This window comes from Brienomyrus brachyistius, chromosome 3, assembly GCF_023856365.1.
Source record: "Brienomyrus brachyistius isolate T26 chromosome 3, BBRACH_0.4, whole genome shotgun sequence".
Taxonomy (NCBI): domain Eukaryota; kingdom Metazoa; phylum Chordata; class Actinopteri; order Osteoglossiformes; family Mormyridae; genus Brienomyrus; species Brienomyrus brachyistius.
In genome coordinates this window covers 33,363,614-33,386,073 of record NC_064535.1, presented here as the reverse complement: position 1 = coordinate 33,386,073, position 22,460 = coordinate 33,363,614, and the positions used below count along the sequence as shown (strand labels likewise).

General features: G+C 49.0%; 2 protein-coding genes and 1 long non-coding RNA gene across 21 annotated transcripts in view; 1 reads left to right on the top strand and 2 right to left on the bottom strand.

Moving 5' to 3' along the window:
• Positions 1–11,675, top strand: part of LOC125739121 (uncharacterized) — a 51,129-nt gene extending 39,454 nt beyond the window's left edge. Inside the window, exons 2-4 of the long non-coding RNA XR_007397060.1 lie at positions 10,469–10,605; positions 10,749–10,832; positions 11,218–11,675. This is a non-coding gene — a long non-coding RNA (uncharacterized LOC125739121). The remainder of the gene's footprint in view (positions 1–10,468; positions 10,606–10,748; positions 10,833–11,217) is intronic.
• LOC125739112 (transmembrane protein 53-like) overlaps positions 1–17,196 on the bottom strand; it is a 188,464-nt gene extending 171,268 nt beyond the window's left edge. For 5 of the 12 annotated variants that reach the window (XR_007397051.1, XR_007397053.1, XR_007397052.1 and 2 more), the window contains exons 1-3: positions 16,745–17,047; positions 13,710–13,755; positions 12,931–13,411 (exon numbers count right to left, since the gene is read on the bottom strand). Coding sequence is in view for 7 of the 12 variants with exons in the window: in XM_049008890.1 (XP_048864847.1) it covers positions 12,931–13,411; positions 13,710–13,755; positions 16,745–16,899 (682 nt within the window). In the remaining 5 variants the exon portion in view is untranslated. Of the gene's footprint in view, positions 1–12,149; positions 12,659–12,930; positions 13,412–13,709; positions 13,756–15,845; positions 16,194–16,744; positions 17,048–17,094 lie in introns of those variants that run through there. The other 7 variants (XR_007397050.1, XM_049008887.1, XM_049008886.1 and 4 more) reach the window with 6 other exon arrangements.
• The window catches only part of LOC125739107 (inosine-5'-monophosphate dehydrogenase 1b), a 54,220-nt gene that overhangs the window by 21,073 nt on the left and 10,687 nt on the right, over positions 1–22,460 (bottom strand). For 4 of the 8 annotated variants that reach the window (XM_049008864.1, XM_049008869.1, XM_049008870.1 and 1 more), the window contains 11 exons: positions 22,204–22,403; positions 21,443–21,533; positions 21,261–21,356; positions 21,029–21,172; positions 20,806–20,950; positions 20,566–20,709; positions 20,397–20,480; positions 20,197–20,213; positions 19,846–19,887; positions 19,062–19,529; positions 17,590–18,328 (listed from right to left, as the gene is read on the bottom strand). In XM_049008864.1, the coding sequence (XP_048864821.1) occupies positions 19,429–19,529; positions 19,846–19,887; positions 20,197–20,213; positions 20,397–20,480; positions 20,566–20,709; positions 20,806–20,950; positions 21,029–21,172; positions 21,261–21,356; positions 21,443–21,533; positions 22,204–22,403 (1,064 nt within the window). In that variant the 3' untranslated portion in view covers positions 17,590–18,328; positions 19,062–19,428. Of the gene's footprint in view, positions 1–17,589; positions 18,329–19,061; positions 19,530–19,845; positions 19,888–20,082; positions 20,214–20,396; positions 20,481–20,565; positions 20,710–20,805; positions 20,951–21,028; positions 21,173–21,260; positions 21,357–21,442; positions 21,534–22,203; positions 22,404–22,460 lie in introns of those variants that run through there. The other 4 variants (XM_049008865.1, XM_049008867.1, XM_049008866.1 and 1 more) reach the window with 4 other exon arrangements.

Sequence of the window (22,460 nt, the reverse complement as noted above, 5' to 3'; positions counted from 1 at the left end):
GTACACCCTCACACGCGCTCATGCCCATACACTTATACTCACACGCGGTCATCCCCATGCCTATACACCCACACACGCGCTCATGCCCATACCCTTATACTCACACGCGTTCATCCCCATGCCTGTACACCCACACAAGCTCATCCCCGTGCCTGTACAGACATGCGCACTCATCCCCGTGCCTGTACACACACAAGCTCATCCCCATGCCTGTACACCCACACACACGCTCATCCCTGTGCCTGTACACCAACACGCGCGCTCATCCCCGTGCCCGTACACCCACACACGCGCTCATCCCCGTGCCTGTACTCCCACACACGCGCTCATCCCCGTACCTCTACACACACACAAGCTCATCCTCGTGCCTGTACACCCACACATGCGCTCATCCCCGTGCCCGTATACACACCCCCGCTCATCCCCGTGCCTGTACACCCACACACACGAGCTCATCCCCATGCCTGTACACACACGCGCGCTCATCCCCGTGCCTGTACACCCACACACGGTCTCATCCCCGTACCCGTACACACACACGCGCTCATCCCCATGCCTGTACACCCACACACGCGCTCATCCCCTTGCCTGTACACCCACACACGCGCTCATCCTTGTGCCTGTACACCCACACACACGCTCATCCCCGTGCCTGTACACCCACACACGCGCTCATCCCCGTGCCTTTACACCCATACACGCGCTCATCCCCATGCACGTACAGACACGCGCACTCATCCCTGTGCCTGTACACCCACACACACGCTCATCCCCGTGCCTGTACACCCACACACGCGCTCATCCCTGTGCCTGTACACCCACACGCGCGCTCATCCCCGTGCCCGTACACCCACACACGCGCTCATCCCCGTGCCTGTACTCCCACACACGCGCTCATCCCCGTACCTCTACACACACGCGCGCTCATCCCCGTGCCTGTACACCCACACACACGAGCTCATCCCCATGCCTGTACAACACACGCGCGCTCATCCCCGTGCCTGTACACCCACACACGAGCTCATCCACGTACCAATACACACACACTCGCTCATTCCCATGCCTGTACACCCACACACGCGCTCATCCCCGTGCCAGTACACCCACACACGCGCTCATGCCCGTGCCTGTACACGCACACACGCGCTCATGCCCATACCCTTATACTCACACGCGCTCATCCCCATACCTGTACACCCACACAAGCTCATCCCAGTGCCTGTACAGACATGCACACTCATCCCCGTGCCTGTACACACACACACGTGCTCATGCCCATACCCTTATACTCACACGCGGTCATCCCCATGCCTATACACCCACACACGCGCTCATGCCCATACCCTTATACTCACACGCGCTCATCCCCATGCCTGTACACCCACACAAGCTCATCCCGTGCCTGTACAGACATGCGCACTCATCCCCGTGCCTGTACACACACACAAGCTCATCCCCGTGCCTGTACACCCACACACGCGCTCATGCCCATACCCTTATACTCACAAGCGCTCATCCCCATGCCTGTACACCCACACAAGCTCATCCCTGTGCCTGTACAGACATGCGCACTCATCCCCGTGCCTGTACACCCACACATGCGCTCATCCCCGTGCCCGTACACACACGCTCTCATCCCCGTGCCTGTACACCCACACACACAAGCTCATCCCCATGCCTGTACACCCTCACAAGCTCATCCCTGTGCCTGTACAGACATGCGCACTCATCCCCGTGCCTGTACACCCACACATGCGCTCATCCCCGTGCCCGTACACACACGCTCTCATCCCCGTGCCTGTACACCCACACACACAAGCTCATCCCCATGCCTGTACACACACGCGCGCTCATCCCCGTGCCTGTACACCCACACACGCGCTCATCCCCGTGCCTGTACACCAACACACGCGCTCATCCCCGTGCCCGTACACACTCACAAGCTCATCCCCGTGCCTGTACACACACACAAGCTAATCCCCGTGCCCGTACAGACATGCGCACTCATCCCCGTGCCCGTACCTACACACGCGCTCATCCCCGTGTCTGTACACCCACACACGCACTCATACTCGTACCCATACACACTCACAAGCTCATCCCCTTGCCTGTACACACACACAAGCTCATCCCCGTGCCCGTTCACACACACAAGCTCATCCCCCGTGCCTGTACACCCACACACACGCTCATGCCCATAACCTTATACTCACACGCGCTCATCCCCATGCCTGTACACCCACACAAGCTCATCCCCGTGCCTGTACAGACATGCGCACTCATCCCCGTGCCTGTACACACACAAGCTCATCCCCGTGCCTGTACACCCACACACACGCTCATCCCCGTGCCTGTACACCCATACGCGCGCGCATCCCCGTGCCCTTACACCCAGACACGCACTCATCCCCATACCTGTACACACAAACAAGCTCATCCCCGTGCCTCTACACACACACAAGCTCATCCCCGTGCCTGTACACCCATACGCGCGCTCATCTCCGTGCCCGTACACCCACACACAAGCTCATCCCCTTGCCTGTACACCCACACACCAGCGCTCATCCCCGTGCCTCTACACACACACAAGCTCATCCCCGTGCCTGTACACCCACACACGCGCTCATCCCCGTGCCTCTACACACACACGCGCTCATCCCCCGTGCCTGTACACCCACACACACGCTCATCCCCCGTGCCTGTACACCCACACACACGCTCATCCCCGTGCCTGTACACCCACACGCGCGCTTATCCCCGTGCCCGTACACACACACACGCGCTCATCCCCGTGGCTGTACACCCACACACGCGCTCATCCCCGTACCTCTACACACACACAAGCTCATCCCCATGCCTGTACACCCACACACGCGCTCATCCCCGTGCCCGTATACACACGCCCGCTCATCCCCATGCCCGTACACACACACACGCGCTCATCCCCATGCCTGTACACACACGCGCGCTCATCCCCATGCCTGTACACCCACACACGCGCTCATCCCCATGCCTGTACACACACGTGCCGCTCATCCCCGTGCCTGTACACCCACACATGCGCTCATCTCCGTGCCTATACACCCACACACGCGCTCATGCCCATACCCTTATACTCACACGTGGTCATCCCCATGCCTATACACCCACACACGCGCTCATGCCCATACCCTTATACTCACAAGCGCTCATCCCCATGCCTGTACACCCACACAAGCTCATCCCTGTGCCTGTACAGACATGCGCACTCATCCCCGTGCCTGTACACCCACACATGCGCTCATCCCCGTGCCCGTACACACACGCGCGCTCATCCCCGTGCCTGTACACACACAGCGCGCTCATCCCCGTGCCTGTACACCCACACACGCGCTCATCCACGTACCCATACACACACACGCGCTCATCCCCGTGCCTGTACACCCACACACGCGCTCATCCCCATGCCCGTACACACTCACAAGCTCATCCCCGTGCCTGTACACACAAACAAGCTCATCCCCGAGCCCGTACAGACATGCGCACTCATCCCCGTGCCCGTACCTACACACGCGCTCATCCCCGTGTCTGTACACCCACACACGCACTCATACTCGTACCCATACACACTCACAAGCTCATCCCCTTGCCTGTACACACACACAAGCTCATCCCCGTGCCCGTACACACACACAAGCTCATCCCCGTGCCTGTACACCCACACACGCGCTCATCCCCGTGCCCGTACACACACACAAGCTCTTCCCCGTGCCCGTACAGACATGCGCACTCATCCCCCGTGCCTGTACACCCACACACACGCGTTCTCATCCCTGTGCCTGTACACCCACACACGCGCTCATGCCCATACCCTTATACTCACACGCACTCATCTCCATACCGTTATACACACACGCGCTCATCCCCGTGCCCCGTACACACACACCATGCGCTCATCCCCCGTGCCTGTACACACACACAAGCTCATCCCCATGCCCGTACACACACACGCATGCGCTCATCACCGTGCCTGTACACCCACACAAGCGCTCATCTCTGTGCCTGTACACACACACATGCGCTCATCCCCGTGCCTGTACACACACACAAGGCTTATCACCATGCCCGTACACACACGCATGCGCTCATCCCCGTGCCTGTACACCCCACACACGCACTCATCCTCGTGCCCGAACACACACGCATGCACTCATCCCCGTGCCCGTACACACACACATGCGCTCATCCCCGTGCCTGTACACCCACACATGCGCTCATCCCCATGCCTGTACACCCACACATGCGCTCATCCCCGTGCATGTACACCCACACACACGCTCATCCCCGTGTCCGTACACACGCACAAGCTCATCCCCGTGGCTGTACACCTACACAGAAGCTCATCCCCGTGCCCGTACAGACATACGCACTCATCCCCGTGCCCGTACAGACATGCGCACTCATCCCCGTGCCTGTACACCCACACAGACGCTCATCCCCGTGCCTGTACACCCACACATGCGCTCATCCCCGTGCCTGTACACCTACGCACGTGCACATCTCCGTGCCCGTACACACACACAAGCTTATCCCCGTGCCTGTACACCCACACACAAGCTCATCCCTGTGCCCGTACAGACATGCGCACTCATCCCCGTGCCTGTACACCCACACACACGCATACGCTCATCCCCCGTGCCTGTACACCCACACATGCGCTCATCCCCGTGCCTGTACACCCACACACGCACTAATCGCCGTGCCCGTACAGACATGCGCACTCATCCCCGTGCCTGTACACACACCACAAGCTCATCCCCGTGCCGTACAGACATGCGCCCTCATCCCCGTGCCCATACACACACACGCATGCGCTCATCACCGTGCCTGTACACCCACACACAAGCTCATCCCCGTGCCCGTACAGACATGCTCACTCATCCCCGTGCCTGTACACCCACACACACGCATGCGCTCATCCCCATGCCTGAACACCCACACATGCGCTCATCCCCGTGCCTGTACACCCACACACGCGCTCATCGCCGTGCTCGTACAGACATGCGTACTCATCCCCGTGCCTGTACACGCACACAAGCTCATCCCCGTGCCCGTACAGACATGCGCCCTCATCCCCGTGCCCGTACACACACACGCATGCGCTCATCACCGTGCCTGTACACCCACACAAGCGCTCATCTCTGTGCCTGTACACCCCACACACGCGCCCATGCCCATACCCTTATACTCACACGCGCTCATCTCCATACCGTTATACACACACACGCTCATCCCCGTGCCCGTACACCCACCCACGCGCTCATCGCCGTGCCCGTACAGACATGCGCCCTCATCCCCGTGCCCGTACACACACACGCATGCGCTCATCACCGTGCCTGTACACCCACACAAGCGCTCATCTCTGTGCCTGTACACCCACACGACGCGCTCATGCCCATACCCTTATACTCACACGTGCTCATCCCCATACCCGTACACACACGCACGGTCATCCCTGTGCCGTGCACACACACGCGCGCTCATCCCCGTGCCTGTACAGCCACACATGGGCTCAACCCCGTGACCCTGCCACACACTTGCGCTCATAACCGTGGAGTTTGGCTCATTCTTCATCTTCTCATGTCCGTGATACGTTATTCCTAAGGCTGTCATCAGAATTAGTTGTGTTTGTACCACAGGAGCCCTTCTGGACAGAAGTATGAGACACTGGGCTGGGCATTTCATCACCAAACTGGTGAAATTTAGATCATAAAAGAGGAAATGTTTTTTGTAGAGCTAATTGGAAGAAAGGAAGATATTGTGTTAATATTCACAGTGCTTAGAAGGCAAAGGGAGTGTTAAGTCTTATTCTCACTCAAGATACATAAGTACTATCTGCCATCTCAGAGCAGACAGTGAGTGATAAAGAGCTCAGAGCAGCAGAGATGGGAGCTGGAGACTCTCTGACCTTCTGGGGCCTGGCTGTACTCGTCTTACCTGGTAACAGCAACGACTATCCAGTATTTGTCAGAGTTTTTTGTTCAGAACCGAATCGTTCTTCATGCTGCAGTTACTGTTTAGTTGGTATAATTCCAGCCTCATAAGGGCTGATATGAGGTGAGAGGGGATGTTTGCTGGAGAGGAATGTCCAGTGGGACTGTTTGGGGTCCAGCAGAGGCATTTCTACCATTTTCTGTCTTTCTGTGGTTTAGAAATGTTCCTCATATGAGATAAAGACGCACAGTGCATCTGAGTTATATTTAATCATTTACGAAATGCACACCAGTCACGGTAAGGCATGTCCTGCAGTGAGGTCACTGCTTCAAACCTCCTGCCATTTATCATCAGTTTGGCTCATTCCTCATCTTCTCATCTTCATCACGTTACTGCAGCATCTGCTGTGAGCAGGGGTGTAAAATGGAGGAGATGGCTGACAGAGCACACGTCTGGCGAGTCGGACATTAATCGTCTCTTTGGATTATAAATTCCTGCATTTCTGCTGTTTAATATGGGCCTGGTAGCTTCCGGTGTCCTGCATGTTCATTATTAGATTAGTTTGGCTTCCAAACTAGTTCAAAAAAGGAATTTTTGGTTGTGTTTTGATGTGTGGACCAAAGATTATGAGAGCATAAATGTAAATATATAAAACCAAAAAACTTATATTTACATGGAAATAACTGCATTCAGTTGTAAAGACAGACACTGCCATTCTGAAAAGCAGTTCCAGTTTAGATATAAATCAACATTTTAAGCGCGATTCACAGTAAAGTATATTTCATTCTTTAAATAAGGTGATCTGATAATCTGGGGGCTCCTGCCTTTATAACCATTAAAACAGGCTGGGGGGGGCAGCGGGTCCATTGGTGATTGTTTCAGATGTGAATTAAGAGTATATAAGCAAACCTCCAGCGTTCCTCGGCCGGTAGAATACTGACCACAGCCCGGGGGTGAGAAGCCCAACTCTAGGTCATGAATCCAGTCTGATTCTCTATGTTGGCATATCTGGCAAAGAAATGCTTTTCTCTCTGGTGGCCGGTCCCAATGTTCCCCATTTTAAAAACTGACACAGAGGTTATTTTTTATAATTGCTGTCTTCCAGGGTCATGAGTCACAACTGGAATGTTTCGTACCCAAAGAAGCCAGTCTGTGCTGCGAGAGGATCTACTGTGGTCATTCCCTGTGGGTATGATTATCCAGAGGGGTACAAAGTGGATAAATTCATGTGGTGTCATAATCATAATGACTGTAGAGACACACTATATGTCTGTCACAGTAATAATATAAATGTCAGTAGTCAGTACAGAGACAGAGCAGAGTGTTTGGGGGACAAAGAGAATAACTGTACATTACGGATAAAGCACATTACAGACGCTGATGCTGGAGTGTATAGATTCAAGTTTATTACAATAAGGAAGATGGAAAATGGACTGGTCAGCCTGGAGTGACTCTAAAAGTCAATGGTAAGTCTCTATACTTCAGCCAATGGTATCATCAAACATAATTTTAGCTCTGCGATGTATTATTTTGGAAACAATGACAAAAACTCCTGCTTCTAAAGGGTCTGGTCTATAAGACTTGCTGTAGATTATAAATATAATAGATCATGAAGCACTTTGGATAAGTGGAACTTTTGTGTTTCTGTGAATTTCATGCAATTTACTCTAAATAAAAGAGTAGCAAAGAATCGGTGAATTAGATAAATAAGTATGACAGTCTGTAAAATTAAAGGTCATAGCGACCACATCTAATAGAGATATAGGAGTAAGAGAAGGAGACATTGTGGATTTAACATGTGGCACAGAAAGCTGCTCTCACCCAATCAGAATCCACCTGGTTTAAGAACAACCAGCCAATCAGAGAAACGCAGTCCATACTTCACTGTAATCCTGTCTCTAAGCATCACTCTGGAAATGAGTCCAATGCTTTAAAAGGCAGTAAAGTCTCCAAAAATTGATTTTATTATTCAAGTTAAATAGCAGCACAACAGCATTTTTCTTAAAGCAGCAAACAACGTTGATATAACTTTTCAATATGTTTTGTGGGTTCTAGGTGGTGCACAGTCTGTAGATTACACAGAGAGAACCCTGTGTGCAGTGAGAGGATCGACTGTGGTCATTCACTGCCGATTTAATCATCAAGAGTCATACAGAGTGGAGTCGAGGATGTGGAGCCATAATACTGAGGACTGTGCTGGAAAATCATATGTCTGGCACAATAATAGTCATAAAATAAACATTAGTACTGAGTACAGAGACAGAACAGAGGTCTTGGGGAACACGGAGAACAACTGTACATTAATGATAAAGAACATTACAGACGCTGATGCCGGACTGTATAGATTCAATTTCACAGCTGGTGGGTGTGAACTGTGCGCTCAGCCTGGAGTAGAACTGCGAGTCGGTGGTGAGTCTGAACTGTCCTGCACTTTCACCTTATTTATGTATCACACAGCATAACCAGATTGTTTGTATTCTATGCCTATTTTCATTTAGAAATCACTGAGTCAGATACTGCTGATGGGCTCATTAATGAACAGGAGAATACCAGCTCTGAGAAGAACATGTGTAGCAGCAAGCAGATTATAGCAGTGAGAAGCTAACTGGGATTCAGTGTATAACATGTGGCTCTGGACAATAATGCTGATTTACAGCTTTAGGGTTTGCCATGTTGGTAGAGCCTGTGACACAAATACCTCATACAGTAATGCAGAAAAACCCTATTGCTTCTGGGTATGATTTCAGAATTAAAGGTGATGATGACATCATCTACAAGAAAAGGATTATTGATAGAAGGAGACTCTGTGAATCTGACATGTGGCTCAGGGAACTGCTCTCTCAGCCAATCAGAATTCACCTGGTTTAAGGACAACAAGCCAATCACAGACACACTGTCCACAATTCACTTCAACCCTGTCTCCTATAATCACTCTGGAAATTACTCCTGTGCATTGAAGGGTTACATAGGGACTGTGTCCAGTACCCTAATATTTAATATTCAATGTGAGTATGTAGTCGGATCCTGGTAATCAACAGCACAGTCTGATTCTCAAAATCTTCTTTCTAAAACTTCAGAAATTTCCGAAAATGCTCAAAAATGCATTGAAATGCCCACAGAAACAGAATTAGGAGTAATAGTTACTTAAGGCAGAGGAATGAAATGTTCATGTTTAAAAATAAGTTGGCTTGATTAACATGCATGTTTTATTGATACAGCATGTATTTACCCTGGATTCCCTCACTATAACCCGATGACAGTGATACTGGTGTGTTTGGGGATACTACTGCCTGTTTTAGCTGTAACAATCTGCATAATGAGGTGAGTGTTTTACTATTCATTCACTGTAAAATAATGTATGCTTTTTAAAACACTGAGTATTTGTGATATTTGTTTATTGATTGATCTTACAGTTTATTCCGAGACTCGAGTAACTGGCTTCCCATAATCCTCTCTGCAGTCTTCATGCTCATCGAAACAAACACACATATATCACCAAAGATTAACCCAAAATGAACATAATCAAAGGCAGTGTGCTGAGCAGAAACCCAGGGTGATGCCCTCAGCGCCCCCCCAGTCCCCCAAGAGGTGGGATTCTCTCTCCAGTCCCCGCTGTTTTCCCTTCCTTTTATCCTCACAGCTGATCACCTCTAACTAGCTAGCCTAGCTGGGCCCCAGTTAGCTGGTTAGCAGAGCTCCCTCAGCGTGACCCCTGTGTCTCCATGGTAACCCCCCATCCCAGTCTCTGACGCTAGTGTCTGTGGGAACACTGCTGGGCTTTAGCTGTAACAAACCACATCATTGGTTTGATTTATACTTTATTATACATTAATTTGATCTGATTTTTAAGGTTTGATGTGAAAATACTTGATTTTTTTCGAGATATACAGTACAGGCCAAAAGTTTGGACACAACTTCTCATTCAATGTGTTGTCTTTATTTTCATGACCATTTACATTGATAGATTCTCACTGAAGGCATCAAAACTATGAATGAACACACGTGGAGTTACGTACTTAACAAAAAAAGGTGACATAACTGAAAACGTGTTTTATATTCTAGTTTCTTCAAAATAGCTACCCTTTGCTCTGATGCCTTCAGTGAGAATCTACCAATGTAAATGGTCATATACATATATATATATATATATATAGGGTGTGGTGAATGTAATTTGAAATAAAAAAATATTTTATTTCGGTCTATCTCATGTCTCTCAGAAGGAAGAGAAATTCACTGAATGAGCAAGAAGACAGAGGGGGGGGGGGGGGGGAAACAAGTATGTATATTGTGTTTATGAGCCTATTTTAAGGGTATTGTTATATTTTTAAGGGTATGATAAGTTCATTATTTATCAGATTATTTTTATATACTCTAATGTACTTTTTTATCCAAGGGATCTGATGCATAATTGTGGATTTTTTTTCTTTTTTACTTCAACACAATTAATTATAAAAATGCTTGATTTATTTGTCCCTTTGTCTCTCTCCATCTACAGATCGCAGAAGATATCGAGTATGCAGACATTAGAGAGTCTGGCTCTCAGACTGGCAGCCAGAGGCAGGAAGCCCCATCTCAGGGGGAGGAAGTCTGCTATGCTTCCGTGCAGTTTAACACCAAACCTCCAGGCAGGCAGTAAGTGTGAATTCAGCTTATTTTACTTCATCTGTATGGGTCAGAATACAGAAATACCAAGAGCAATGTTATGTTTTAGAATTAAAAGCAAAAGACGACTGTCAGACTGTTAATAATTAAATATTTACATTCAACCGCTGCAGGTGTGATGTCAGTAACGCGGAGAGCCCTGATGATGTAATCTTGTACGCTGCAGTCCGAAAACCAGCCATCTGCAGTTAAACCAGGTAAAATATCAGGACCATCATGTTCTTTATTGTTGGCGACACTGAAACTACAGAACATCACAGCAATATCTCCAACATACACCAAGCGAGATACATCGAATGAAGTACTGATGGCTCTTAATTTCTACGCCAGAATTCCTGTCTGACTCAGTCTATCCACCGAAAGGTCTCATTGGAATGGCTTTGTTGTGTTTACACACATAAACATAAAAATGATTTAAAAAAAATATTAAATTCATGCATTCATCTTTGGATAACTTTTGTAATACAGGATCTCTGAAACTTTTATTAAATTTATTAATGAAAAGTAAGTTGATTATTTATTTACAAGTGATACACATGAAGTAAAATGACATCTACTAATATCAGTAATCAACCATTTTAGGAGTCTTCCTCACCTGCGATTCCACTCCTCCACTTCCTCCTGCTGGATCCTCCCCCCCTCCACAAGGATGCCTCGACAGGGACAGCAGTCTCTTCCAGAGCTGATTCCATAGAGCACACTGGAGCTGCAGTGACCATACAGCACACTGGAGCTGCAGTGACCATCATAATGCACACTGAAGCTGCAGTGACCATCATAAAGCACACTGAAGCTGCAGTGACCATCATAATGCACACTGAAGCTGCAGTGACATTCATAATGCACACTGACGCTGCAATGACCATCATAAAGCACACTGAAGCTGCAGTGACTATAAGGCACTCTGGAGCGGCCCTTTGGTAGAGAGACACTCTCAGGGAACTGAGTCAGTTTGTCTGCAGTGACATTCATAATGCACACTGACTAAAAAAGTTGGGACAGGAGCAGTTTAGGGCTGGTAATGAGGTAGAAAAAAAATATGTGATTTAAAGCAGGTGATGCCGGTAAAAGCAGGTAAATGTCCTTTTGTTGAAACCAGTGGTTGTCTGTGGTCATTCAGTTACATCTGGCAGATTCAGGTTTGGGTAACATCTTACTTAGGCGACACAGGGCATCCACACAAAAAAAGTTTGGTTGTGACATTTGTGTGTTGGGTTTTTATCGCTCATTTACACATCACATCAATGACATCATACCATCAATCACAAGTTGATAGTTGCAATTTGTTACAATTGAAATTTTTCATGAAGTAAATGTTTCCAAGCTTCACCTGTAGCCCATACATAAAACCAGGAAGCACTGTGGTATCACACCTACAGACAGGCGTGTGTCTGTGTGGTCAGCATGTACTGCTTATACAATACAGGGCCCCACCGTATCATACTTACAAAATAAACAAAATGCCATTCAAACAAACAAACAAACATCCACTTCAGAAAATAGTCTGAAAATAGTCCAGTTGTTCGCGTATCTTTATTGAGTGTAAACAAAATATGTGCCTTAGGACAAAACAGAACATTTTAGCATCGTTTCCCCTGTACTTATCAGTTACTACCTGAAGGAAAAAATGCAGGTTCAGTGTGAATTTTCAGCAGGTGGTCTCACATTTTGGCTTTGAGGGGAACCATGCTGAGAGAATGTATGAACTCCTGAAGCGTGGAGAGGTACTCCTGAGGGTGATCTCGCAGGTGTCCTGCATGGGTGGAGTCCTTCCACGCCTTGCAGTCCACCCTCACGCCTTGCTTTCGCCAGTCCTCAATCATCTCCTTCATCTTGAGATGGTCACACATTGGGTCATTCTCAGAGGAGAAGAAGAGAGCAGGTGCCTGAATGGGGCGGTGCCAGAAGATGTCGATGTTGGTGTTAAAGTAATCCACCGTGTGTCTCTTGAAAGCTCGAAAGTACAGCATGCTGGCCGCCCGCACAAGGCTCTCCCCCTGGGGAAGCAAACTCCTCCCCAGACCTACACAGAGGACAACATTATTAGCCACAACACAACAAGCTGTCCCATTTTCAAATGCTGCGTTTCACTGAATGACGTTAAAGCTGATAGTCTGACCGTAGATGAGCATGTCTGTGCCATGTTTCACCTACACTTAGCTTAAACATTTGACAGGCGTTACATACACCCCTTCTGATACTGGTGAAATGGATAAACAGTCATCCAACCCACATCATCAAATCAGACTGCAGAAAGCAAAAGCGGATGTGCAGGTATGAGACTGTTCCACTGACCTACGGCCATGCGATCCAGGGAACCCATCACCAGGCTGTCGTAAACCTGCCCTCGGAGCCTGCGAATCAGGCCGTCATACTGGCCGGGATTTCTGCAGATGTGGACCAGCAGCTGGCTGAAGGTGTAGCCCCCTACTGAGAAAGCATGCACCAGCAGGGGGCGCCACACAAACCTGTCGCTCTGCAGCACCTCCAGGACCTTCATGCCATAGTCAAGGCCCCATTTCGGCCAAAGGAACTGGCTGACCCGGCTCTCCACGATGAGCACATCAAAGCCGTTACGCAGGTATATGTCACAGTATTTGGCCAAGCCCCGAGGCTGAGATCCCAGCCAGGGCAGCAGCAGCAGCAAGGGTCTGGCGCCACCCTGTGGTGGCCTACTCAACACCACGAATTCATTCGATAAAAACGTGATGGTTTTGCTGATTTTGTGAGCGGTGACGCCGCTCAGGATGGCAGACATAGACATCATTGTGACAACCTGTGGAGGGGGGAAAAAAGCACTAGGGGAGGCTCTGCCATTTTCAAAACATTTTATTAATGAATAAGCTGAAAGATGTTTAACATGCACAGAGTAACCGTAAAAGACAAGGTCATGTGCTGGTTACATAAACAGTGTCTTTAGTAGAAGCACATTTTATACAACTAAATGTGTTTGTTTTTCGTAGTGGTCCATGTCAAGAATAACAGATAATGACATAAATATCTTGGAGAGGAAAGTGACAATGTCTGACTGACATATCCCACAATGTACACGGTTTCTCCCCCCAAGGCTTTACCTTCCTATCGGAGTTCCACTTCAGACTATTTCGCCAGGAGAAGGACCTGCCGCGACATGACATTCTCGGTAAAATAAATGCGTGACCACGGTGCCTTGTCTACTTTCCCAAACCAGATCATTGTGACCGTCCCTTTAAAGCTGTTTCCATGGCTGGGGGAAAGGGGCCATATATAGTAAAATAGCTTATACTATTGTCTATGGGCGTCCACATTCAGTTCATGTCCTTTCGTATGGTCTATGTTTCTAGTAAGAAAGGGCCCCAGACACAGACAGCTTATACCATTGTCTATGGGCGTCCACATTCAGTTCATGTCCTTTCGTATGGTCTATGTTTCTAGTAAGAAAGGGCCCCAGACACAGACAGCTTATACCATTGTCTATGGGCGTCCATGTTCAGTTCATGTCCTTTCGTATGGTCTATGTTTCTAGTAAGAAAGGGCCCCAGACACAGACAGCTTATACTATTGTCTATGGGTGTCCACATTCAGTTCATGTCCTTTCGTATGGTCTATGTTTCTAGTAAGAAAGGGCCCCAGACACAGACAGCTTATACTATTGTCTATGGGTGTCCATGTTCTGTTCATGTCCTTTCGTATGGTCTATGTATCTAGTAAGAAAGGGCCCCAGACACAGACAGCTTATACCATTGTCTATGGGCGTCCATGTTCTGTTTATGTCCTTTCGTATGGTCTATGGATCTAGTAAGCAGCCAGAGCTCATAATTCCCCATGAAGCCACCAAGACAGGCGAGAGCAGGACTAAGAGCCACAGGGGCAAACTGTCACACAGCAGCAGGTTACCGGAAGTTACAGAGAGATTCTGTCCCAGTAAATCACATCCACCTTTTCTGACATATTCATTGCTTTTCACAAGACATTCTGAGGTAACTGCATATTTTATCATTTTGACCATCCATCCATCCATCCATTTTCCAAACCGCTTATCCAATTGGGTCGCGGGGGGTCCGGAGCCTATCCCGGAAGCAATGGGCACGAGGCAGGGAACAACCCAGGATGGGGGGCCAGCCCATCGCAGGGCACACTCACACACCATTCACTCACACATGCACACCTATGGGCAATTTAGCAACTCCAATTAGCCTCAGCATGTTTTTGGACTGTGGGGGGAAACCGGAGTACCCGGAGGAAACCCCACGATGACATGGGGAGAACATGCAAACTCCACACACATGTGACCCAGGCGGAGACTCGAACCCGGGTCCCAGAGGTGTGAGGCAACAGTGCTAACCACTGCACCACCATGCCGCCCCCTCATTTTGACCAATTATATGAAAAAAACGTTATGCTAGTTTTTGTTCTAAAAGAACCTACTGTTAATTGGTTTGTATTTACAGGACGAAATTGTTTAGCTTTAATATGTGAATAACTCATCCAATTCACACAAGTCATAACAGCATAGCATCCACATGTATTATTGCCATATCGACCAATTCGCTTTTTAATTAACAAAGCCTTCAGCTGAAATAAGTTTAAGAATATCTTTCTTTAATGAAATAATGTATGTATAGAAATATTAAGCACTATTGTTTTCAGTGTTCTCCAATGTGTTTTCAATAAGTTTAAAATATCCAATAAATGTATATAGTTCTATTGATTTTATACATTGAGCATATGGGATAGCCTAAGTATGGCTTACTAGTAAGCTTAAACATATAATCTGATAGACACAATGAATAAAATGCTGGATATTAAATTGCTCATTAAAATGTCAATTAATTACAATGAGACAACTTGCCTCCATTGCTCTTGCATAATACAGCTCTCAAATTTCACAGCGAGCAGCGAAATTCAATTTTTCTATTGGTTCAGCCAGCCCAAAAAAAGTTTTTAAGAGTTTTAAACACAGACACGTGCGTCCGAAACAGATTACTTACTACTTACATACTAGATGCCGCATTTGGTCAGAAGCGCATCAGTACGCAGGCCTGCTGGTTTGCATGCATGACAGCAGAAGCAATGCACTGGGACACACTGGGGTCACCTTCATGCACGGTACCTTACCCATATGTTTACCAATGACGTAGATTTATACCCGCGAAATGTAAAAACTAATAAATACTTTGAATGAAAAAAATTCATATTCGATCGAGTGAAGGTAAGGAACCGGGTATTACTTTCTACTGACAGTCGGCACTTCCTCCTCCACCTTCACACAAATTTCTGGCAAGCGACGATCCCCGTCTGTGTCCGCAGCTGCCGTGGCCTTGTGGCACAACGTAGCCATGGGTTATGTACAGCAGAACTTCGGAGAATGTAATATGTCTTCCTGCCGTTCCATCGACGCTTCGGACCCCCACCTCACAGACCTACGTACCGCTCCCTCCTCATAGACCGCAGCAAACAAAAGCTGCAGTCATTTCGGACGCGCCCATGTCCGTGGGCGGGTGTGCACTGGCTCACGCACGCGCAGCTTGTTGGCATAGGTCAGGACCCCCTCCATAAGAGTTATCCCCCAAAAATATATATTTTTTAACCTAACTGTGTAATTGTAAGCATTATATTAATCTGTAATTAAAGCATGTTTAGTTTTTAAACATTCCTTTTCCACCCTCTCTCTCACGGTGGTTTAGTCCACCGCCTGACGTCCCCGGTCCCAGTACCTCGCGCATCAACCTAATTTCCGTAGCTCCGTGCTGGTTCGCCACCAAAAAGGAGCCAATTTGCAGTTTTTCCATTGAAACAGCGGATGTGTCAGACGTATTTCTTTACTTCCACCACTTATCAATCTGGACGGATATCTTTTGCAGTGTAAACGCTAATGCGTCCTGGATGGGTCCCAGAGAAAGAGGTTACGGTAACTGTGCGTGGGGCAGTAACGAAATCAGCTGGACACTCTGGAGAGGCATAATAGACACAAATCTTTCGCCTATCCGATAAACTTAATAATAATTAGTAACGTATAACTACGGCTGCCTGGACTGCATCAGTGTAACAGCTGGCAGTATTCTGTCAGGCGTCATTTTACTATTATTTTAATATAAAACAAACCACTACAATCTGCTGTAAAGCTTACCTGTCCTCCAGGAACTCCCGTGAGTTAGTGAGTCCAATTCCTCCCTTTGTCTGGAAAACACGCATTAAGCCTGGCATGGTGTTCCACCTGACTAACCTGTCATCTAGCAGACAGCTCCTGCACCTCAGGATAATAACCCTTCTTTTTCCACACATGAATCTCCCATCTCAAAAACGTCCAGCGCCAATAGCATTATATTTTAAATGGAGTGAAACTGCATATATCGTCTTTGTTTCTTGGGGTCCGAGGCAGTACATACAGCTTGTGTGCACACTTGATGGGATGATATTACATTGTACTTATGTTGTTTTTTTTATTATTATTTAAAATGTAGTATAACATCATTGGACCTCCGACCAAAAGGGCTTTCACAGAACAGCAATCGATAACAAAAGAGTAGAGGAAGAACGGTTGTTGTTGTTGTAGTTATGGTGAACAGAATTAAGACACAGACTAGATACTTTTCCTTGGGGAGGGGCTTATAGCGATAACCTTGGTGATTGGCTGAACACAAGCACCGGTGGTCACACGGAAGTTACACGGAAGTGCAGAAAAAGAGAAATAATAAAATAAAAGTGGATCAATAGTGCGGATGGAATTATCTTTGTACCTCAGCTAAATTTTATGCATCACTGAATACCGTTTTGCTTGCGTCTCCATATTTCTGCATTCGAAAATCTGACTGATAGCCAATAAATAGTCTAATACTGCTGATGCCAGTGCTTATTAGTAAAATAAAATGACATAATTTTTTGTGTAAAATAAAAGATTGATATGCTGGCCAGATTTAATAATTATAAACATGTCACGGTTTGTTTAAAAAGGAGACACCAGCTTAACGTGACTGCAGCTGAAGAAGTTTTAAAAGGGGAACTTTATTTTTTGTACAATATATAAGATTCAGTCTAAAGAAAGACAGGATATAAGTGGAGATATTATATAGTGTAAAAAAGCATAAAAGCCGATCCACGATGCTGGGGGACATACAGACCTATGCAGCGGACGCAGAAAAAGCGCGTGAGGCAGCAAGACAGTGGGTCTTAGGAGGGCTGTGGCTGCCGAGTCCCACACTGACACCCGCAGCGGGACCAGACTGCAGCCGGAGCCCTTAATTTCTCTCTTAAATGTGATCTGACACACTGTAACTAAATGAAAAGATTGTACCATTGCTGACTCTGACTTCTGGTCGGGACAACAGAGACACAGACCCCGGTCGAGAGCAGAGCCCCCCGCGGGACACTCCTCCCCCTGCTGTTGGCCGCAAATAGTCTACGGCAGGCGCCAGCAAAGTGGCAACGCGGTCAGATAAAACCACCGAAAAATGAAACGTCACGTTCTGTTTAAACTGCTAAACAGAGAATCTCCACAACAACCCTAACGTGATGATGGAGCCTAGCGATGCTCTCTGCTCGTGGCTGTGATTTACGTCGTGCCACAACCACCAACATGACACACATAATAACAGGGAACTGAAAATAAATTTTATAATATAATCATTTGAAACACCACGATTGGAGCGTTCGGTTAGCGCCCTGTCACTCCTGACCCCCCAGGAACATCCAGGCGACATGGCTCCTCCCAAACCTGGAAGATGAAACACAGAATGTAGACTTGGACAAATCTGTGATGTGTGCATGTTTAACTTTGATTCCTTTTTGTACCATGAAGTACAATGTCGAAGAGTCATTCAAATTAAATCCCCATAGAAAAGTCAAGAAAATGGGGGGGGGGGGGGGGGGGGTGAGCCTTTATAGTGGAGGAGATCGCAGATCTGTTAATGAAAAAGCTCCTTCAAACGGGTAGAAGGGGGCTCGGTATGGGGGGGGGCTGGGGGACAATGTGAGCAAACATTCTCAGTTTCTTCACCCGTAATCGCAATGAAGTCCAGAGCATGGCACCAAGGCCCAGGATGACATCACCAGGTAGAAGGTGACATCACGGACAAAGCAGGGGAGGTAGGGCCAAGTTCTGATGGGCCAGGAAACGTGAGGTGTCGGTATGCGCAGTGCAGCTATGCGCGGTGTCGGTATGCGCAGTGTAGCTATGAGCGGTGTCGGTATGCGCAGTGTAGCCATGCGCGGTGTCGGTATGCGCAGTGTAGCTATGCGCAGTGTCGGTATGCGCAGTGTAGCTATGCGCGGTGTCGGTATGCGCAGTGCAGCTATGCGCGGTGTCGGTATGCGCAGTGTAGCTATGCGCGGTGTCGGTATGCGCAGTGTAGCTATGCGCGGTGTCGGTATGCGCAGTGTAGCTATGCGTGGTGTCACTATGCAGAAGCCAGAAGGCCTGATCCTCAGCGACACGGCCGGCACGGCACCTGTCTGCAGTGGGGCTCAGAGGAAGGATCCAGAAGGCGTGGAAAGCTTAGCTGTACTTCAGGAAGCCAGGGAGAGGACGTCTGTATCTGGGCTGGGGCAGTCGAGAGCCCACCAGCCACGAGGCAGTGTTCAGCTGTCGCACAGCATCATGGGAAATGCAGCCACGCACCATGTAGCATAAGCCACTAACAAAAGGGGGTTGCCAGGATTCAGGGTGTGGCATCGTTGTTTTGGTGGCTAATTATTGTGGCGTTTCCTTTGGGTAAAGCTTAACGTGTGTCTCAGGGGTGACACCGGAGGGGTAAGGGAGGGGCGTCTCAGCCCTGATTGTCCGCAGGTCGCAGATTGTCTGTAGTGAAATGCTGTTCAGAGGTGTCCGTTCTGTCTGGGCACAGTTGTGGTTGTGGCCCCAGCGGCGGCCCTTGTCAGTGCATTCTCTCCGCTTTCAGTACAGCCGTTTCTCGTAACTGTGGGGGAAGCGTCAAATAAATAAGGTCAGGAGGGGTCACAGTTATGGCGACAGCAACAGCGAGCAGAAACCACGCTGTTAGCTGCATTAGAAAAAGGTCTTCAAAGGGATCAAAGTGGCAGAAAGCCCATGTTAAAATGGCTGCAGAAAGGCCCGTAAACCGCTATGGGAACAACCCAGCAATGATCTTCACAGAGCACAGACACCAAAGAGCACTTAGCGGTTAGCGCCAGACAGGCTCGCACTCTCCCCCGTTTACCCGAACCCGAGCCGGCTCTCACACAAGCCAAGTGTTACGTCCTTAAACACATTACCGGAGCTCACACTGGAGCACAGAGGTGGGATTTGTGCTCCAACTGCGGGGAAGGAACACAAGGCATGGAATTTCAGGAAGAATGCTGCATATGTGGGTGCAGACAAACGCATGATCGACAGCTCGGTTTCTGGCTGCATAGCTGCAAAGCTCAACAGGGAGGGAGGGGATTGGCCAGGACGGTCGGAGAGAGCGTCAAGATCGAGGGAAAAAAAAAACTCTGCCTCGGGTCTCTCACCCGGAGATCGGAAACCTTCCCCGGATCCCGGATCCCCCTCGGCCCGAAGAGCACATCAGCACACCAGAAACGGCACTGTGATCATGTGTCAGAGGCTGACGCTGAGATACTCACATGGAACATAGGTATACCTACAGTGAGTGCATGAGGCAGGGGGAAGAAGGAAGACACAGTCATGTGATGCCCATGTGACACGGCATTCCAAACACAATCAGCACCGGGCCATCGCGTGTGGACTGAGGGGGAGGCATGGTCATGGTCATGGTCATGGTCATGGTCATGGTCATGGTCATGGTCATGGAGGGGAGACTTACGAGTGCAAGCCGTGCACGCCCCCCTCCACCTGCGCAGACATAGTCCTCTTTTCAAACTTCAGCTCCCCGGAGTACATCATTGACCTACAAACCAAGAGCTTTATTCACCACTCAGAATCAACCAGAACTTGGCCCCCCACCAACGAGCATCTCCATCAGCATGGCTCACCGCAGGATAGACAGGCTCTTGGCCCCGATGTCCTGGCAGCCATGTTGGATCCCAGCGATCAGGTAGGGGACAAACTTGTGGATGGATCCCTTGTCCTGAACGGAGCCGGACACCCCCTGGGCCACCTTTACCTTGTCTCCCTCGCTGTTTGGGGCGCAAAGGTAGAGTGGAGTTAAGAAACAGTGGGCAGCGCGGCCAGCAGAGGGCGCTCTGGAGCCGCAGGCTGCCCCCAAGCCTGACCTGTAGTAGCGCTTCTGGCTGCTGCTGTTCTTCTCCATGGCATCCAGTGAGCCCATGCCGCGATACTTCTTCAGGCGAACGCCGTCCGAGAAGAAATATTCGCCGGGGGCCTCAGTGGTGGCAGCCAGCAGGGAGCCCATCATCACTGGGGGGAGAAGTAAAGAGCTCAGGAGTCCATGTGACCAAACGGGCGGTGCCCATCCCCTGGCATCGTCCAGCGTACCGGTCGACGCCCCCAGGGCGAGCGCCTTGACCACATGGCCCACGGTCTGGATGCCGCCGTCAGCGATGACAGGCACCCCGAAGCGCCGCGCATACTCCGCCACCTTGTAGACCGAGGTGCCCTGCGGCCGACCACATGCCATCACTGTGGGAGACAGGGGACAGGATGCTGAGCCACTGGGGACACTCCAGCGACACGGGCCAGCTCTCTCAGGGCCCCCCCCCACCCCGACCTTCCTGCGTGATGCAGATGGAACCGCAGCCCATCCCCACCCTAAGGGCGTCCACACCGGCATCGATCAGGTTCTTGGCCTGCGCTGCTGTCACCACTAGAGACACAAGGGGACACCATCAGCAGGGGACGTCACCTCCCAGCACCGAACGGAGAGGACGTGTCCCCTAGGCTGTGACCCACCGTTGCCCCCGACGACCTGGAGCTCGGGCGATTTCTGCTTAATGTAGTTGATCATGCTGATCTGATAAACGGAGTTGCCTTGCGAGGAGTCCTGTCCGGTGGGGGAAGAAAATCACAGAGGTCTATAACTGTGTTTTTAGTCTTTATCAGAATCAGAAAAGTACAAGGAGCTGTTGTGGTGCTGGTGGTGGCATGGAGTGTAGAATTAAACACCACGAGAAAAGTACAAAAAACAATAAATGGAATAAAAAGTAAAATGAAGATAGAAAAAGTAAAAGAAACTAAGATGTGTGAATAATAAGTGAACATAAGTAAAGAGCTGTATGTGAACATAAGTAAAGAGCTGTATGTGAACATAAGTAAAGAGCTGTATGTGAACATAAGTAAACATAATTCCATACATGAGGTGCAGGTTTCTGAAGGCTGCACTAAGGACCAGCGTCATGCAGGTTCATGCATTATCATGCAGGTCGTTATACTACCAAAAGTGTCAGAAAATCCAGAGCTGTGCATTACAAAACGTTTAAGCTACATCCAGTTTAGTTCTTGACAGTTCCCACACATAGAATCCTATCTAGTAAACAGCCAATCGCCTTCATGAAGGGGTCGTCATGGAGATATATAAGTAAAAAAAATCAGTCATGAAGCAGACATCTGAGAGAATTCAAGCAAACAGCAAGAGAGAAGCGTTAGCAGGCTGCACTTATGAAGAAAGGTATGGATGCAACAACACTAGCACTCAGAGAAGGGCCCGAACCCACCAGAACCACCACATCCACACCGGCCTGCATGAGCAGGTCCAGTCGGTACTTGTCGTCCTCCCGGGTCCCAATGGCAGCGCCACACAGCAGCTGCTTACGCGAGTCCTTGGAGGCCAGCGGGTAATCTCGATTCTTTTTCAGGTCCGTGCGAGCGATGATGGCCACCAGCTCATCACTGTCATTCACAATGGGCAGCTTCCCTGATCCAAGACAGACCATGTAAGAACTTCACAGAACTTTCACAGCAGATCCGTCAT